Source organism: Quercus lobata, chromosome 5, assembly GCF_001633185.2.
Source record: "Quercus lobata isolate SW786 chromosome 5, ValleyOak3.0 Primary Assembly, whole genome shotgun sequence".
Lineage (NCBI taxonomy): Eukaryota > Viridiplantae > Streptophyta > Magnoliopsida > Fagales > Fagaceae > Quercus > Quercus lobata.
The window spans coordinates 35,929,765-35,949,161 of NC_044908.1; the positions used below are offsets into that span (position 1 = coordinate 35,929,765).

Here is a 19,397-nt window from a genome sequence, read left to right on the forward strand (position 1 = left end):
AACATCAATTTGTAAACATCTATGGAGAAGGTGTGTGCATGTTGTTACTGTTGATGTCTTAAACGGATTTTTTTTGGTGTGTGGATAATTTTTTTCAATTATTCCCATCTCTCCCTCTTCTTCCTAGCTATTGATATAGGTCCTTAGTTTGCTTGGAAAAAACTCACATAATTGATTTATTTGAAGTTTTATACTTTTTGACAGTGTCTACACATCAACCTAGCAGAGCGATCAAAATTTTCTGAGGGGGAAATTCAGACTTTCATGTCCATAGATGCGGATAGAACTGTCAACCTGTGTAACAGTTTCCATGATTTCTGGAGGTGATGGCTTTTGATCACTATTTAAAGTAAATATTTCTGGTCTGTCTGTCTCTTTACAGTGAAATATTTAAGTAGAATTAGGTGATGATGGTGACTAGACACTATATCAGAGAGTATTAGAACAACCCATTGTTTTCGCCATTTAAATAAGTCAATGCAGCACATATCCATATGAAAGTTTTGTTTTATATTTTTCTTTTTATTTCTTGTTTTGTCATTATATGAATTCTTTTTTGATCTGTCAATGCTGCTTGTGATCCCATTTTCTCTCTGTTTATGATAATTCTGATCGTAAAGTCAAAGGTTGAACTAGTAGTATTAACTATTAATATGTGAATAGTTTTTTCATGGCTATACTTTTGTCTATTGTTTAGAATTTGAGTTATGAATACTCCCCCCCCCCCCCCCCCCAAACAATCTGATTTATGAGCAAATTTATGCCATCATCTTTTGTTAGTTTTTTGAAACACTATAATTTCATGACTGTTTCAGCTTGCCTTTGCAAATTGGAGTGGCTTTGTATCTTTTGTATGTGCAAGTCAAATTTGCTTTTGTCTCTGGAATTGCAATAACCATCTTGCTGATACCAGGTATTTATATGCAATGTCCCACTTTTTTTAGTTATTGTTTTGATTGATATGTTAAACTCGTATCCAATGGGTTTTGAATTCATGATCTCACCCTCCAACCACACCTGTGAGAGGAAATGCCATTTGAGCTAGGGCTCCTTGGTTTAATTATCTTCATTTTGTAAACAGACCATGCTCGATGTTGCTCATTTCATATTGTTGTAGCTTTTTTTTTTTTTTAAAAGAACATAAATTTTATTTTATATTTGAATTTTTTTCATGTGCAGTGAATAAATGGATATCTAAATTAATTTTGAGTGCTACTGAAAAAATGATGAAGCAAAAGGATGAGAGGTAGATATATCTTTTTTCTCACTCTATAGCATTAGTGCACTATTGAAGTTTGCAATAAAATAAATAATTATGTTTGTGTATGACAGATACTACAGATAGGTTGTATGCATGATGGAAAAATTGAATTAATACTACACAATTCGTGAATTTGAGTCTTTGTCAAATTGGTTAGATGATGTGAATGTGGTACACTTTTAGGGGTTGTTATCGCCTTAATTATGAGATCATTTAGCTTACCAACCAGGCGACGATATCTCTCAAGATTAGATAAAATAGCTCCCCCTGTACTTCATACAATTTGACATTAGGATTCATAAGGGTCTTCACGGGGTTAGATCCTAACAAGCCAGTTTCTTCTAAAGTGTTTAACACATACTTTCTATGTGATAAACTAATGCCTACTTTAGATTGTGCTACCTTAATACCCAATAAATAACAAAGTTTGCCCAAATCCTTAGTTCGAAAGGAGTTTTGAAGGTGTCTCTTTAAATCATCAGTACAAAGTTTTGAAGGTATCTCTTTAAATCATCAGTATGCTTCTTGTAGTCACCTGTGATCATAATATCATTAACATACACTATTAATAAAATATTTCCTCTTGCAGAGGTATAAGAAAACACAGGGTGATTAGATTGGCAACGTTGCAATCCAAACTTTAACTCTGCTTCATTTTGCCAAACCAAGCTCTAGGAGATTTCTTAAGACCATAGATTGCCTTATGCAACCTACACACCTTTCCAAACTTCCCTTGAGCAACAAACCTGGGTGGTTGCTCCATATACACCTCTTCCTTCAAATCTCCATTCAAGAAGAAATTTTAATGTCTAATTGGTGCTTTAGTGAAGGGGTTTGGTGAGGATAAGATATGTTGGAAGCCTGATAGAGAGAAGGGTTTCATGGTTAAGGATTATTATAGTATTTTAGTGGGCTCTAATGACTATTGTTTTCCTTGGAAAAGTATTTTGAAGCAGAAGATTCCTTCTCGAGTAGCTATCTTTGTTTGGACTGTTGCGTTAGGGAAATGCTTAACGATTGAGAATTTATGAAAAAAGAAGGTTTGGATATTGGATTGGTGCTACATGTGCAACTGTAATGGTGAATTGGTTGATCATCTCTTTCTTCATTGTCCAGTTGCTATAGATTTGTGGTCTATGGTGTTTGGTATGTTTGGAGTAAGCTGTGTTATGCCGCAATCTGTAGTGGGGCTTCTAGCATGTTGGCAAGGCAAATTTGGTTATTATCAAAATGGGTATATATGGTTGATTGTTCCCCATTGCTTCTTGTGGTGTCTTTGGAGGGAGAGAAATAGTAGGTGCTTTAAAGATAATGAGAGATCCATACCAGAACTCAAGTTATTTTTCTTTAGAACTTTAATGGATTAGTTGGCTGCTTTGTGAAACCAATCATTTTTTTTTTTTCCTTTTTTTGATTTCCTAGATTCTTGTAATTTTTGTTTGACCCCTTGTACACTCCATGTGTACTAGGGTGTTCATTTTTTAATATTAATAAACTTATTACTTATTAAAAGTGGCCAGCCTAAATTAGCAGCTGAGGAGATCAAAATTTGGACAAAAGAAATCAAGGTATACCTTTTCTCAAAAAACCAAGCTTTTAATCGCTCAATAGAACCATCAGGCATGTACTTCACAATATACACCAAACGACAACCATTAGTAGTTTTCCTTGGAGGACAAGTAACCAAAGACAAAGTAGCATTTTGAGATAGGGTAGACATTTCTACTTCCATTGCAGACTTCCAATCATGGATGGACATAGCCTCTTGGACAAACTTAGGAATAACAACAGAATTCAAGGACAAGGTAAAAGCATTGATAGATGAAGATAAATGGTAATAAGAGACAAATAGAGAGATAAAATGAGAGGTACAAGTACGCTTACCTTTGTGCAAAGAAATTGGAAGAGAGTTAGGGTTAGGAGGTGGATCGCTATGCGGGGAAGAAGTCTTTGTGGGAGCTTCCTGCCGATGATGATACACCTGGAGTGGTTTTTGAGGAGGTTCAGTAGGAGACACAAGCGGTAAGCGAGGAAGACAAGGAAGAGTACTGTCACTACCCACCGAATGAGAGAAATAGGATTGAGATTCATTGAACGTGACATTAACATTAATGTAACAATGACGAAGAGTAGGTGAGTAACATCTGTATCCCTTCTGAGTGCGAGAATTCCCAAGAAAAACACATTTAATTGATCTTGGATCAAGTTTATCACTCCCTTGACCCACGATATAGCACATGCAACCAAAGATTTTAGGAGGTAGAAACAAAGGTGCATTAGGGGAGAGCACATTTATAAGAGATTTGACCACCTAGGACAGTGGAGGACATGCGATTAATTAAGTGACAAGCAGTTAACACAACATCACTCCAGTATGATTTGAGAATATGCATATGAAACAATAGGGCATGAGTGACCTCTTACAAATAACGCATTTTGTGTTCAGTAACGCTATTTTTTTTGTGGTGTATGAGCACATGAATATTGGTAAATTATACCATGATCGTCAAAATATTGAGGCAGATGTATGAAAATATTCATGAGCATTATCAAATTGAAAAATATGAAGTGAAGCATCAAATTGAGTCTTTATTTCCATAAAAATTGATTTGAAAATTGAGCACAATTTAGACATTTCTTTCATAAGATAAAGATGGGTGACCCTAGAATGATCTTCAACAAAAATGACAAAATATCTAAATCCCAACAAGGAGGGATTGTTTATTAGACCACAAATATCATAATGAACTAAATGAAAAGCACTAACACAACTCTCACGCCTAGAGACAAATGGCACCCTATGATGCTTACCTAATTGACATGCTTCACATTGTAAAGATTCAAGTTGACGACATGATGGGATTAACAATTTCAAATTATGGAGAGGGATGACCAAGGAGAAAATAATGCTGAAGAGGTGAGATAGGCAAGTAAGAAGCCAAAAAACTGGAAGAACCACACTTATCCATGTAGTAGATACCATCAGCTTCATGCCCACCACCTAGAATCTTCCCCGTCTTGAGATCCTGAAAGATAGATGAGTGGATAAAAAAATGGTAGCGCAATTCAAAAGTTTAGTAAGCTTACTAATTGACAAAAGATTAAAAGGAAAGTCAGGAATATATAAGACAGAAGAGAGAGAGATTAGGATTAAGATCGGCAGTGCCCTAACCTGAAACTTTAATGGTTGAGCCATCTGCCAAAGTAACATTGGGAAGACTGCTATAGTGCTCAAGGTCAGAGAGTAAACTTGAGGTGCTAGTCATATGATCAGTATCACCTGAGTCAATGACCTAAGGTTCCTGTGTGGCATGACAAGTAGTGGAAGTACCTTTATCGAGCCAAAATAGCTATAGAGCCAAACCTAACAAAATTAGAATGCATAGACAAGTGGCAATTGTACTCTTTCTAATGGAGACTACTTTTGATGTTGGTGGAAGTGACTGTGAAGTTGGTTCTTCTGCCTTAAAGCTAGGTTGTTGAGTTGAGGGTTTACCATAGAACTCCCAATAGAAGTCTGCCATATGATTCTTACCATAACAATAGGTGCACTTATGAATGCCGACCCCCTTGCTCATAACCTCCATGACCTCGGCCTTCTCGACCACCTTTGCACTCCCTATAGAAGTGGCAAAAGCAGATTTATCATTAGAAGGTAATGCATCAGTACTAGAGGAAGGGAATGTAGTAGTACTAGAGTTAGATAATGTGGCTTGTCTAAGTCTACCAAAAACTTCACTCAATGAAGGGACATCTTTACTAGCCAAAATTTGTGATTTCTCTAGTTCCAATATTTTAGGTAAGCTAGAGAGGAAGTGAGCAACATGCATATGATCTTGCTGTTTCTTCGTTGTTTTAATATCTGAGGAGATGGGTTGATAAATATTGAATTCTTCACATATACCCTAAACTTTGTTATAATAGTCCTCCAAAGACAAGTCATTGAGAGTCAGGGAGAAATAAGCTTCATGAAGTTCATAAATCTGTTAACACCAAAGTAAAGTTCCTTGGTTTGTTCCTAAACAAGTTTAGCCATTGGTAAGAAAACCAAACTACAACAGATCTTAGACTCCATGCTATTCCACAAGCAACTCCTAATTTGTGCATCTTTGGCTCTCCCATCAGCATAGTTAGAGTTGTAGATATGGGGGGTTCACTAATTATGTAATCAAACTTCTTTCTACCAAGAAGAAACACTTCAACTACTTGGGCCCTTTAAGCATAATTACTTCCATTTGTTTGAATGGAAGAAATAGATAAACATGTTTGGAGGCAAGAAATAATTAGTGGGTTAAATACTATCTTTGGTCTCCATAGCAGCCATTGATTAACAAACTCACAATAAACCAATAAACTAGTGGACCCATGGAAAGTAACTAAGCAGAGTGTCAACTACAACTAAACAAATGCAACCCCTAAAAAAAATTCCAACACTAAGCAAGTCCAACAGCCATTCATAGCCACTCCAATAAATCCAAATAATGCTCCAGTAACACAAACAACATCAGGTTCCAAAACTAAATTACCAAATCAACAAAGAAAAGGGTTCAGACAAGGATTACCCAAATTGAGAATCAAGTCATAGTAGACCAAAGACAATGAGTTGAACCATAGAAGAGCATATCAGTACCCAAGGAAGGAAATCTGGCGGCGCGAAGATCAGAGCTACGGTTGGTGCTAAAAGGTGTGTTAATGGGTCGTTGGAAGAAGATGACTAGAACCATGACGCAGTTTGGCAACGATAGAATAGTGTTTGCGAGACCCACAAAGCAGTCGCTAGAGCTAGTTGATGATTCCAGCCAGCGTTTTTTGTGGTCGTCGGAGTTAGGGCGAGGGATCGGCGATGAAGATTTTGATCTCTGGTGGCAGAAGGTTGTTGGTTGTGGCTGGTGGGGTGAGTGGCAGAAGGTAGCTAGGCTAAACCACTCTTTGAGACCATGTTGTGGAAAGAAACATGTATTAGGTTTCTTAGGCTTTTAACCCTCACATGTGAAATATTATATGGTAAGTATGCTCATGCTTTATGGTGTGAAGTCTTTCTCATGTTTGGGATCCAATGGATTATGCCGAAGATGGTTGCCTCACTTTTTTTTGGATGTAGGAATTGTTTGGGGAAGCATTCTTCAAATATTTGGAATATGGTTAATCTGGAGGGAACATAATAACCGTACTTTTGAAAACACTTAGAGACTTGTATGAAGTCTCTGCTATTTGGGATTTTGTTTCAATGGTCTAGAATTTGGGGTTTCAAACAATGTATTTCCATTTATGATTTTCTACATTATGTCAATATCTCTCTTGAGTTACTTGTATTTGTTCTAAGCATAGAGTGTTCATTATCATTGTGAACACGATGTACTTTTTATGCAATAAAACTTTGATTACCTATAAAAAATGTATCATTAATGGTGGTTGCCCATTATAAATCTCATCTTACTTTTAGTAATCAAACATTCCTTTTTTCCTTTACCGTTTATAGTATCTCTAAATTTATGACATGGTATGGAAGCAGGTTAATATACAGCTGGCTTGATTATTTAATTGTATATTTTTAATGAGGAAAGGCCAGCATGTGATTTTTTCTAGCAAAACCTGGTTTCGTTGTTCTTGCCCTGTGTTAGAGTTACTTTTAGTTTTGTTTTATATTAGCATGTTAATATAAAACAATAACTAGGAGTAACTCTAACATGCTGCAACATTATAGTTTTTTGATGTGGGATGCTCAAACAGATAACTATCTTAATTTAGTTTATTTAATTTTGGAAGTCAATTTTATTTTTATCAGTGAATTAGAGTTTTATTAGGTATTATTTAGATTATTAGCATTTTATTTAATTTTCTAGAGTCATAGTTACTTTTTTAATTTAGTAATTGAGATTTCCCAAGTCGATTAGAATTAGGTTTGCTAAGACGATTAGAATTAGGATTTCTCAAAAAAAAAAAAAAAAAAGTTTAGTAGCCTATAAGCACAATAATGTACTCCTATGGAGACACATTATTTTGATGATAAATAAAATTTCTCTTGATAAAATTGTCCCAATGATCTGGTACTGACTCTAGCCAATCCTAGGTGTTAAATCCTAGGTTACCTATCCTTTACTTTCCTATTCTTCAATTTTATTGTTACATTGTCTTTGTTTGCCTGCATCATTTTCTTTCTCTAGTGGTTAAAGGAATGCCCAAAATCTTATATGCTTTTATGCTGAAAATCAAAGGAAGGTTGGTGCTTGCATATTTGTTAAGAGATATTTTAATTCTTTATTTGGTAAATGGAATTCTATAGCTTCATTTGGGCTGTCAGGCTCAAGTAGCTGGATGAATTGGCAATATCCATGACAACATCGACAAGTACATTCATAGTAGCATTAGTAATTGCAATTATAGAATATAGTATAATGTGTTTTAGAGTGTAGTTTACTCTCCTCCATTGTTCGGTAGCTCACTCTCTGTGGGTTTATATGCTTCAGATCTTTGGGACACAATGGGTCATGCCAGGCTCTGTGGAAAGCTTGGTGTATTGTTGGAGTTTTGGGTTGGGAAAATTTAATTCAGACATTTGGAATATGGTTCCTGCCTGTTTGATGTGGATTGTTTGAATGGAAAGAAATCGGTGCTCTTTTGAGGATACCGAGAAATCCTTGGTTCAATTACAAGCTCTATGCCAGAAGACCTTGTTTGATTGGTCTAGGTGTTGGGGCATCTCGGATTGCTCCACTATATTTGAGTTTATTTCTTCTCTTAGTATTGCTCTTTAAGTTTGTTCTTGTTCTTTGTTGCTGTTTGTGTGTTTGTTGCTTTTCCTTGTGTTCACCATCATGAACACCTTGTATTGGCTTGCATTTGTTTTCAGTTTGTTTTAATAATAATCTTATTACCTATCAAAAAAAAAGAGTGTAGTTTATGATTTAAAATATTTTACATTCAAATAATTGTGATCCTCAATAGGATAAGAAGGACGGATGAACTTTTGACATATATTCGGACTTTGAAGATGTACGGCTGGGAGCTTCTTTTTTCTAGCTGGTTGATGGAGACAAGATCTTCAGAAGTGGCACACTTAAGTGTATGACTGTAGTCACATTCTTTGAGTACCTGAAATTTATGCAACTGATTAGACAACTTCCATTTTCCAATGCCCAAACAAAATCTGAATTGTATTAATTTGAACCATTTTTATTAGACTCGGAAGTACTTGGATGCGTGGTGTGTATTTTTTTGGGCGGCAACACCCGCTCTTTTCTCGCTGTTCACATTTGGACTCTTCGCACTCATGGGACATCAACTTGATGCTGCAACGGTATGCTGCTTACTCTTTCTCCCACACATCTGATCTCTCAGTGACAGTGTTGTTTCCTCCTTTCCGTTTTTGTTATCATTATTTATATTTTTTTTTTGTGTGAACCTTTATGAATGTGGTTATTATAAATGGAGTTTCTTTCTAAAAACCCTTACTTGCAGGTCTTCACTTGTCTTGCTCTGTTTAACACCTTGATATCCCCCCTAAATTCATTCCCATGGGTCATTAATGGACTCATTGATGTGAGTTTTCCACAAGCTGTCAGTTTTCAAAATGGACCCTTTTATAGTCAGTAATTGTTGATTGAGCCTCTTTACTTTATGCCAGGCCGTTATATCTACCAGAAGGTTGAGCAGATTTCTCTCTTGTTCTGAGCACAAATATGAAGTTGAACTGATGGCTGATTCTTCTTCACCAGATTTATTGAATGAACAGTCTGCAGCCATCTTTAAAGATATGTCTATAGCTATCCATGATGCATGTTGTGCTTGGTCATGCAGTAATGAGAAAGAATGGAATATGGTGTTGAATCATGTGACTCTAGAACTCCCAAAGGGTTCCTTTGTTGCAGTAATTGGAGAGGTCAGACGTGCCTTGATTTTTTCAAATTTTTTTTATTATTTTTTTGTTGTTGATAAGTTTCAAAATTCTGTTTGTCCATCATTACTGCATATCTATCTACTCTTAAATATTTGTTAACGTAGTGCACTGAAGAATTTTAGTTATGTGCTTAAAAAGTGGACAATAATTTTCATAATTCATTGGTTACCTAACGTAGTACAAATTGGATAATCTATCTACATGTTCTTGTGGTGGGTAATGGTTTTGGAGGATTTGTTGATCTAGGGTTAAGAACCATTTTTAAAGAAGGGTTTTGTAGGGAAGAGAAATGTTTTGATTTAGGGATGAAAAGAGGTAAGAAGAAACACAAATCAAATTTCTTCACAATCTGTGAACCATGCATGTTACCAGTACCGTAGGGAGAAGAGGAAAAAAGATTGAAGCACTAGTTGATATTAACAGATGTAAGATATCTAGTTTATCTATAAAATATTTGGGGGAAAAATACAAGTCCAAGTCTATTTAAAATCTGATTTTAGAAAATATGGAAAGGAGATTAAGGGGTTGAAAGAGGAGTTCTCAAGGAGAAGAAAAGATGGGAAGGAGATTAATGGGATGAAAGAGGATCTCTCAAAGAGAGGGTGAGTCACTTTGATCAAGAGTACTCTTTCTAGTTTACCAACATATTTCTTTCAAGTCACTTTGCATGCACATCGCTTTGAAAAATTGAAAATTGACTCTCTATGGAGTGGTTTAGTTGCTTTTAAATTCCATTTGGTCAGTTGGAAGACAATTTATGAATCAATTCCATAGGGAGGTTTGGGTATTCAAAGTAGGATAAAGTTTCTCTACATCCTAGATAGGAGGAACTCTCTCCGAACGACTACGTGTCCACTCTAGAGAGTGGCAAGTATCTTGGTCCCGCTGAAGCTCTACTTATAAAATAATGCCATTAACCTAGGTTTGACTGATTTGTAGAAAGAGAGAAAAAAAGTGGTCAATCATCTAGGGTTAGTGGGGTTATTTATTGAATCTGAGCTTTAGTTGGGCCAGGACACTTGTCACTCAATGGTGTTGACACATAGTAGTTTGGAGGTAGTTCCTCCAATTTAGGTTGTAGAGAAACTTTATCCTTCGAAGTATTGCACTGTTCAATCAAGCTTTGTTAGGAAATGGTTTTGGTGCTATGTAATAGAAAAAGATGCTCTATGGCGCATGGTGACTGATTTGAAACATGGAAGTGTTTGGGATGGGTGGACCTTAGGGGTTCTAAATGAATCACATGTCATCGTGTGGAAAAAAATTAGATGTCGGTGGAATACTATTCAAGCTTTCTTACTTTTGAGATTGGTGTGGTGTAATTCTTATGGATGCCTTTCCAAGCTTTTTTGGCATAGCTTGAGCTAAAGAAGCTTCCATGGCAGATTACACATGCAACCACAATTCTAGTGTTTATTGTGATGTGATGTTCATTAGATCCTGTCATGATTGGGAATTGGGAATTCTGCAATCTATTTTTTGCTCATCTATATTCCGTAGATATTAAAAGGAATAGCAACGATCGCATGATGTCGACATAAGATATAAAGAGCCTACCATCTATTGTGCCTAAATCTCTAAGTCCAATCTCTTAATAATTAGGATTTTATTTTATGCAATTTTTTTTATTTTCTTTTCCTTCTTTTCTTGCAAGAAAAGTTTTGTAACTCTATTTAAGAAGCCCTGGTTTTAATTTTGTAAGAAAGTTTTTGATTGATAATAAAGAACTCCTAGGTTTTGACTTCTAGTGGTTTTCCTTCACTTCGCAATTGTTAGGATGTGTGCCATAAAGTCCAACTTATTAGCATGTTATAAATAATTAAATTGTTTAATTATATGAGCCTATTTGTATATGAACTAATTGGATATTATCATATAGTCCTTGAGATGCATTATATGTGATTTAGTTACAAAAGATATAAATCACAAGTTTCTTGTAAACTAAAAAACGTAGTTCGTAGTCTATGATGAAATTGAGTGTTTCATTTACGAAGACTATAACATGTTAACAAAGATGATTTGTCTTGATTATGGAAGTGAAGACTTCTAATTGATGTGTTATGTGTCTCAAGTGTTTAAGACACATTGAACTGAACCGCTGTAAGATTAATTATTCAATTAATAATTATCACTTGGATAATAAATCTCATGACTGAATCCATAAAGGACTCTCCATACTTATAATTAATTATTCTACTCCAAAGACACTATCCCTCTCCTCCATATACCTCCACAACCTCAGTAGTGTTTGGGTGAGTTGGTACCTTTCCAAGTACTTAGTACTTAGGGCGTGGGTTCAAGCTGCGGGGGTAGCATATTTAGTATGTAAGTATTTTGAATGAGGCCTGGCTACCTTGAATTAGCCATAGATTTTATGTTTTCTTTATAGTTTTTCATCTTTTCTATTTGTTTGCAGCTGCTTTGCTTCTATTCACAATGGGTGGTTCCACGTTTTTCTTCATTGAATCTACACCGTTTGAGTTTTCCATTGAGGAAGGGGGTTCTTTTTTCTTATTACGGATATTTGAGAGAGGTCATACCTTAGTGCGCTTTGTTTTTTTGGGGAAAGAGAGTGCAAACTGTTTTTTGTCCCACCTTGAGGAGTTGATTTCTAAGCACTCTCCTAGTCATTTTGCAAGAACGATTGGTGAGGGTGACATAGTTTTCATCCTTCAATTGGGGTCCAATGCCCATGGCACGTTTTTAATGGTTTTTGAACTTCTTCATGGTCAACGGAAGGGTAACATAGTGATACCTTAAGGAAGGGTGGGCAGTGGCTAGCGTGGCTTTGGCTTTAACCTGAGGAAAATTTTGAAACCAGATTCTCTTACCAATCAGAGATCGTTCCATAGAATTCAGAGTGCACCGAAGGCTAAGGTGGTGGTGGTTGATGGACATCAATATCATGGTGGTGCAAGAAATAATGGAAAGGAGAAAGTTACGGTCTTTCAAAATTTGAAATATTCAAATCCCAGTAATTTACACCGTGATCAAGGCCATAAATTTTCTGGGAAGGATGCGGCACAATTTGGGGCGAATATATTGTCTAACATTAATGTGATTGCCGAAAGAGATTTGCTGACTTTAGATATCTCTTTATGTGTGGAGAGGCAGAGAGGGGCAGTGGGTTGTTTTATCTTTTGTTATTAAAGATGTGGGCTCCAATCCACATAATAATGGTAAGAGGCCCAACATGAATCAATTCAAGGGCTGCAATGACCACAACTGGGCCCCCAAACCCAAAGCTAAACCCTTAGCCCAACCCGTCTTCCATAAGCCTAGCACTTCTAATCCAAAACTCACCCACTCGCATTAGAACACTAATATGATACAATCTGCTTCTTAGTAGCCTAGTTCTTCTAATCCAAAACTCACCCACTCACACCAGAACATCAATACATTGCTGATGAAGCACTTCTCTCCCTCCATGCATCCTCTGCCTTTCATCCCCACTAACATCACCTCTCAGCCTCCTAGTAAAGGCACTGATTTGTCTCTGAAGTCCAATACCCAACTAAGCAACGACATCAATTTGTCTGAAACACCCAGTAACGGTACTATAAATATTGGCTCCACTACCCAACCAAAGACTGACATCGACATCTTCCCACCTGTGATGAACAATCCCACTCCTCTACCGATGATCACCAACGACAGCAGCTCTCCACCTCTTACGAGCTCTCGGTTCTATTGAGGCGTCGGGTCAATTCTTTGGATTCATGACCTGTTTTGCATATGCTTCCCATGCTAGTTCTGGCCAAGGATGCCTATGCTCAGCCTCGTCCCTCAATTAAGAGTTATGTTGAGAATCTGGAGCACACCTGGGGTAATTCAAAGGATTGGGTTTTGGAGCTTCGTGGTGGGAGGCAAATAGCTATCCCTCTCTCAATATACCTCTCACTTGGGAGCATGTTAGATTTTTTAGAGCTTGAGGGAGTTGAGGGACAAGGTAATCACACTTGCAAGGAGGAAGGACATACTGTTAGTTGGGCAGATGAATGTGATGGTGCTCTGGATAATGTTTTTGCAGTATGAGGGTCAGATTGTGAGTGGGGGGACTCTGATGGGGGTCTTGTAAACTGGAAAAAGACAAAAGAATTGTTGGTTGTGCAACCTCTGGCCATGGCTAACCCAGTTGCTCCACTTGTTGAGGTGGCAGGTGCTCCCACGCAACTATTACCGTGGGTTGAAAAAAGATTTAAAGCTTTTATGAAATCTGTGGGTACTTCCTTCGAAGGTTTTGAAGCGGAAATCACTGTGATTTTTTTAGCTTTGGAGGCTAGGAAGAAATAAATAATGCAAAGCTAATGCTCTCAAAAGAAAGAGGCTAAGACAGGTTCTAAAGGGTGTTAGGAATTGAAAAGTCTGCTAAATTCTTGGAATCTTGAGAAAAAATCTGCTTTGTTAGGAAGTGATAGTGGGGAAAGGGATTCATTGGTGCATCAATGAATTTGATAATTATCTCTTGGAATGTTAGGGGGTTGAATGATCGTGAGAAGAGACTTTGGGTTTGGAATTTGATCAGAAGTTGGGGTGCTGACATTATTTGTCTTCAAGAAACAAAAATGGAATTGATAACAAGGAGGGAGATACAGAGCTTGTGGGGTTGTCAACATTTGGATTGGCTTTATTTGGGCTCTATTGGTGCCTTGGGAGGTGTTTCGGTGATGTGGGATAGAAGGATGGTGGAAAAAATTGATGAAGTAGTGGGACGTTTTTCTGTTTCATGCAAATTTTAAGAATGTGGTAGATCAATTTGTATGGGCTTTCACTGGTGTTTATGGACCAAACTATGATTGTGACTGACGACTGCTTTGGGAAGAGCTGTCTAGTATTCATAGTTGGTGGAATGTTTTGGTGGTGGATTTAACGTTGTTCGATTTCCTTCAGAGTGGCTTGGTGCAGACTCCTCATCAGCCATGCTTGATTTTTTAGATTCATTTTGAACACAGTCTTATGGATTTACCTTTTGAAGAAGGTACTTTCACTTGGTCTAATTCTAGAGCGGTGGCTTCACGGTCTAGGCTTGACAGGTTTCTTCTATCTTCTAATTTGGAAGAGCACTTTCCTAACATTCGTAAAAAAAGACTGCATAGATTACTCTCATATCACTTTCTAGTTCTTCTAGAAGGGGGAAATTTTCACAGGGGTAGCCGCCCTTTCCGCTTTGAAAATATGTGATTGAAGGCCGAGGGTTTTGTGGAGAAAGTGAGAACCTGGTGGGAGTCCTATCATTTTCAAGGTTCCCCTAGCTTTCTGTTTGCAAGCAAATTGAAAGCTTTGAAGCTAGATTTGAGGAAATGGAATGAGGAAGAATTTGGCAATGTAGGGGATAAGATGAACAAGTTATGGAAGGATCTTGAAATTCTAGACTTGTTGGAAGATACCCGTCCTTTAACCAATGATGAGACTTTGGAAAAAGAACGATTTTGCATTAAAGGTCACTCTTATGGTTGAAATATGTTGGAGACAAAAATCAAGGGCTCTTTGGATCCAAGAGGGGGATAGAAACACTAAGTTCTTTCACAAAATAGCGAACTCCCACAAAAGGTTTAATACCATTAACAATCTTTTGGTGGATGGTGGGTTGTCATCGGATCCAAATTCTATATCAGCATGCATCTCTCAATTTTACAAACAATTGTACTCTGAAAATGAGGATCAAAGACCTATGCTAGATGGAGTGGAATTCTCTACAATTTCTAAGGAGGAGGCTACTTGGTTAGATAGACCCTTTGAGGAAGAGGAGGTATTTGGTGTCATCCAAGGATGTGATGGTGATAAATCTCCGAGGCCAAATGGTTTTCTCAATGGCTTTTTTAAGGTTTGTTGGGGCTTTTTAAAACTTGAAATTATGGAGCTTCTTGCAATCTTTCATTCATAAGCTGTCCTTGAGAAAAGTCTTAATGCAACTTTCCTTGCTCTCATTCCAAAGAAAGTAGATGTGGTTAATGTGAGACTTTAGACCCATTAGTCTAGTGGGTGGTATTTATAAAGTCATCTACAAGGTGCTGGCTAATAGGCTAAGAAGGGTGATTACTGGGATTATCTCCGAGTCTCAAAATGCCTTTATTCTGGATAGGAAAATCCTAGATTCTGTCTTAATTCCCAATGAGTGTTTGGATAGTAGACTCAAGGCAGGGATTCCAGGGGTTTTGTGTAAGTTAGATGTGGAGAAAGATTTTTGATCATGTCAGTTGGGATTTTCTTTATTTGCTGCAACGCTGTGGATTTTTATGAGAAATGGAGAAAGTGGATTTTGTTTTGTATCTCCATGGTGAGATTTTCTATCATGATAAATGGCATCCCTAAGGATTTCTTTGGAAGCTCTAGGGGGCTGCGCCAAGGTGATCCTCTCTTCTTGCTCTTATTTGCTATTGTTATGGAGGCATTTAGCCGCTTGTTGGACGGTGCGGTTCTGGTCGAACACATCTCGGGTTTCATTGTTGGCACTTGGACAAATACTCCCCTGATGGAGACCCATCTTCTCTTTGCGGATAACGTGTTAATTTTTTGTGGTGCTTCTATTAGTTAGATTGATTATTTGCAGGGGATTTTATCCTCTTTTGAAGTGGTGTCAGGGCTGCACATTAACTTGGGTAAGTCAGAATTAGTTCTAGTTGGAGAGGTGTCTAATATGGGGGAGCTTGTGGCATTGCTAGGTTGTAGACAGTCTTCTCTGCCAATGACTTACTTGGGACTCCCTTTGGGTGCTAAATTCAAGGATAGGGCGATTTGGAACTCTATTCTAGAAAAAATGGAGAGAAGGTTATCGAGTTAGAAGTAGTTATATTTATCAAAAGGATGTAAGATTACTTTAATTAAAAGCACTCTCTCAAGCTTGCCAACTTATTTCCTATCACTCTTCCTTATTCTAGTGGATATTGCTAATTTTAATTGAGAGGCTTTAGAGGAATTTTTTTTTTGGGGTGGGATAGATGAGTCCCTTAAATTCTTTCTTGTTAAGTGGGCCTAGGTTTGTACTCCCTTGTAGTTCGGCGGTTTGGGCATTAGAAATTTGAGAATCTTCAATCAAGCTTTGTTGGGGAAATGGTTGTGGAGATATGGAAGAGAGACAACTCACCTCTGGAGGCGGCTCATTCAGACTAAATATGGGAATAATTGGGGTGATTGGTGTACAAATGGAGTCTCTAATCCTTATGGTGTTAGTCTTTGGAGAACCTTAAGACAAGGCTGGCTAGCCTTTTCAAAATCCATTCAGTTTGAGGTTGGCGTTGGTAATAGAATTAAATTTTGGCATCATGTGAGGTGTGGGGGTTGTACTCTCTAGGAGGCAGTTCCGAAACTCTATAACATTAGTTGTAATAAGGAGTCTTATATTGAGGATATTATGCACTTTCCTAATCATAGGTTTCACTGGGATATTCAATTTTCTAGGGCTCCCCAAGATTGGAAAATAGAACACTTCTACACCTTTCTAGATCTTATCAATTCTATGCCTTTTAATGGTAAAGGTTAGGACAAACTATGTTACTTACCAAAAAAGGTTAGGACAAACTATGTTGGAAACTAGCAGGGAATAAGAATTTTAAAGTAAGTGAGTTCTATCTCTCCCTTTCCTCTACTCCTGTAACTTCCCTCTACTCCTATAACCTCTTTCCCTTGGAAATTTGTGTGGCATTCAAAGATCCCTCCTAGGGTTGCTTTCTTCTCTTGGACTGCCGCTTTAGGTAAGATTTTGACTCTTGAGAACTTATGGTATAAGGGTGTTGCAGTTATAGATTTGTACTATATGTGTAAAAATAATGGGGAATAAGTGAATCGTCTTTCTCTTCATTGTCCTTTTGCTCATGAGGACTCTTTTTGGTCTCCTTTAAGTTGCCTCATAGTGTTATTGATTTATTTTCGAGTTGGCAAGGTTCCTTTGGTGGGCATTGGAGCATTGATTTATGGAGGGTTGTCCCTCATTGTGTCCTGTGGTGTATTTAGCAAGAATGGAACTCAAGATGTTTTGAAGGGAAGGAATGGTCTACTTTAGATCTTAAATCTCTCTTTTTTCACACCTTGCTAGAGTGGAGTTCGTCCTTTAGTCTTTTTCTTTGCTCTAATTTTTTAGAAATGCTTGATCTTTGTAATTTAAATGTTTGATGTACTGTTTTCATGTACACCCCCGGTGTACCTGGTTTCTCTTTTAATATAATTCCGATTATTTATCAAAAAAGAAGAAGAAAAAAACAGAATCTATAATCTCTTTCTATAGACATGAAATATCCCTTTGAGATAAGTTTATTGGGAATTGGTTATTCAAGGTCGGCCACTTTAGTAAAGAGTTAATAAAATTTATATATAATGAAAGTAGATTTCATAAAATATATGAATAACTAAAAGATTAAACTGGAGACTCAAGGAATAAAATAATTATTTACAAAGTGACAGTTTATTATGACTTTATTCACTATGGATGTTTCATGGGGGGGTCAAATGATACTGCATTAGAGTCTTAGGATATAATTTATTAATAAGGCTTAGAGTGCAATTATATTTCTATAGTGGTACTTGTTATATAATTAATGGTAACTTTGAGCTTGTCAAGAGTTGAATGAAGCCTAAAGCCCATTGGAACTAGAGCCTTATTTGTTCATTTGGGCCCATCCCAAGCCACACACTAAAGCCCAATTGGGCTGGCCTAAAAGGCAAACCCAATTAGATAATCAATTGTATATTTAATAAGAGTTATTAAATAAAATAACTGCCTAGGTAGTTAAAATGTGCATACAATTAAAAGAAGAGAAAATAGCTTTCTTTGTAATAGCTCTCAAATACACTTTTCCAAAAAGGAAAATAAATGTATGTAAGAACTGATTAAGAGACCATACATCTTGGGCATCATGTGAAATGGGAAGAAGATTGAAGGTCTTTTTAAGATACTATCTACTTCTTGTTTTTTATTTTCACTACATCAAAGTACGCTTTCTATTCTTTGTTCTAGAATTCAAAGTTGTATGTTATCTCTCATGAATAAAGTAGATCCTTGATTTGCTTCTGTTGCTTGTTTTGTATGAGGTACAAAACTATGTTTTCCAACAATGATGACTCAAAACAAGTTTAGGTGCCGACTCCTAGGTTCTATCATTTATTTTCTTGATGTTTGTTTTTTCCTTTTGAATTGTTCTGGTTTGTCTTGTGTCACCATGCACTACAACTTTTATAAAGTTATTTCTCCTAAGGCTCTCATTCATTTTTGTGGAAAAGTATTTGGAAGGTGAAGGTTCGCACCAAGGTAGCTTTTTCCCTTTTTTTTTTTTTTTTTTTTTTTTTTTTTTTTTTTTTTTTTTTTGCGTGCACAGCTGTTAGGGTGAAAATTCTAATCATGGATAATCTTCACAAGTGATGATTTTGTTTGGTAGACTAGTGTTGTATATGCACATAGTGTAGAGAGTCTATTGACTGAGTTACTCTATTTGATTCTAAATGATTCTTTTATTCCTAATTTGGGATTAATGGTACTTTATCATGGTATTGAAGTATGTAGTTCAGAATTGGAACCTTATCCACTCTATCCGTCGTTTAAGAGTTAAAAACTTCATGTGTTGGGCTCCGCTTATTGAGGGAGAGTTTGGGCAGACACATGAGGCTTGGTATTAGAATAATGGTTAAATTGTTTAAAATCAATTTGTTCTAATAGCTTAAAATTAAATTGTCACCATAATTTTCAATCCCATTGTTAAATTTTGTTATAATGGTCTGTAAATACTCTGCATTTTCTTTCCATTGTTTGCAAGGAAAATCCTCTTTTTCTAGGTTGTGACAGATTATTTAGATAGCTAAGTACAATAAATATGGATTTAAAAATACTACTTTCAGGCAATTTGTGCTGGTATTTTAGACACCTGGGTGTTGCCAATCATCTGGAAAACAGTGGTTTCATACTACTTGTCTGAAATTTCTTAGCCAACAACTCCAGTGCAACATATGGAATATTAAAATGATAGTATTAGCAATAGCTTTTATATTGGTAAAACTTTGGTATGGTACCTTATGTGCAATAAATTAGATTCCTAATTAAATTTAAACACTTGGATGGATTGAATTTAATTATCCTTGGAAAGACAACATTATTTGTGTTTTATTGGTCAATCCATTTTGGTGTTTGAATTTAATTGGGAAACCTAATGTACTGCACCTAAGGTACTTTATCTAAGTTTTACCCCTTTTATATTATGTGAATATGTATAATATGCAAATGACACTAAGATTAGCACTCTGATAAGTATAAAT

The 19,397-nt window shown here is 36.5% G+C and overlaps 1 protein-coding gene across 4 annotated transcripts in view; it reads left to right on the forward strand.

Annotated features, from left to right (window-relative positions):
* LOC115991804 (ABC transporter C family member 13) overlaps window positions 1-19,397 on the forward strand; it is a 65,740-nt gene that overhangs the window by 22,366 nt on the left and 23,977 nt on the right. For all 4 annotated transcript variants that reach the window (XM_031115734.1, XM_031115736.1, XM_031115735.1 and 1 more), the window contains exons 12-18: window positions 205-323; window positions 816-913; window positions 1,180-1,246; window positions 8,207-8,324; window positions 8,442-8,558; window positions 8,720-8,800; window positions 8,886-9,140. In XM_031115734.1, coding sequence (XP_030971594.1) covers window positions 205-323; window positions 816-913; window positions 1,180-1,246; window positions 8,207-8,324; window positions 8,442-8,558; window positions 8,720-8,800; window positions 8,886-9,140 — 855 coding nt within the window. The remainder of the gene's footprint in view (window positions 1-204; window positions 324-815; window positions 914-1,179; window positions 1,247-8,206; window positions 8,325-8,441; window positions 8,559-8,719; window positions 8,801-8,885; window positions 9,141-19,397) is intronic.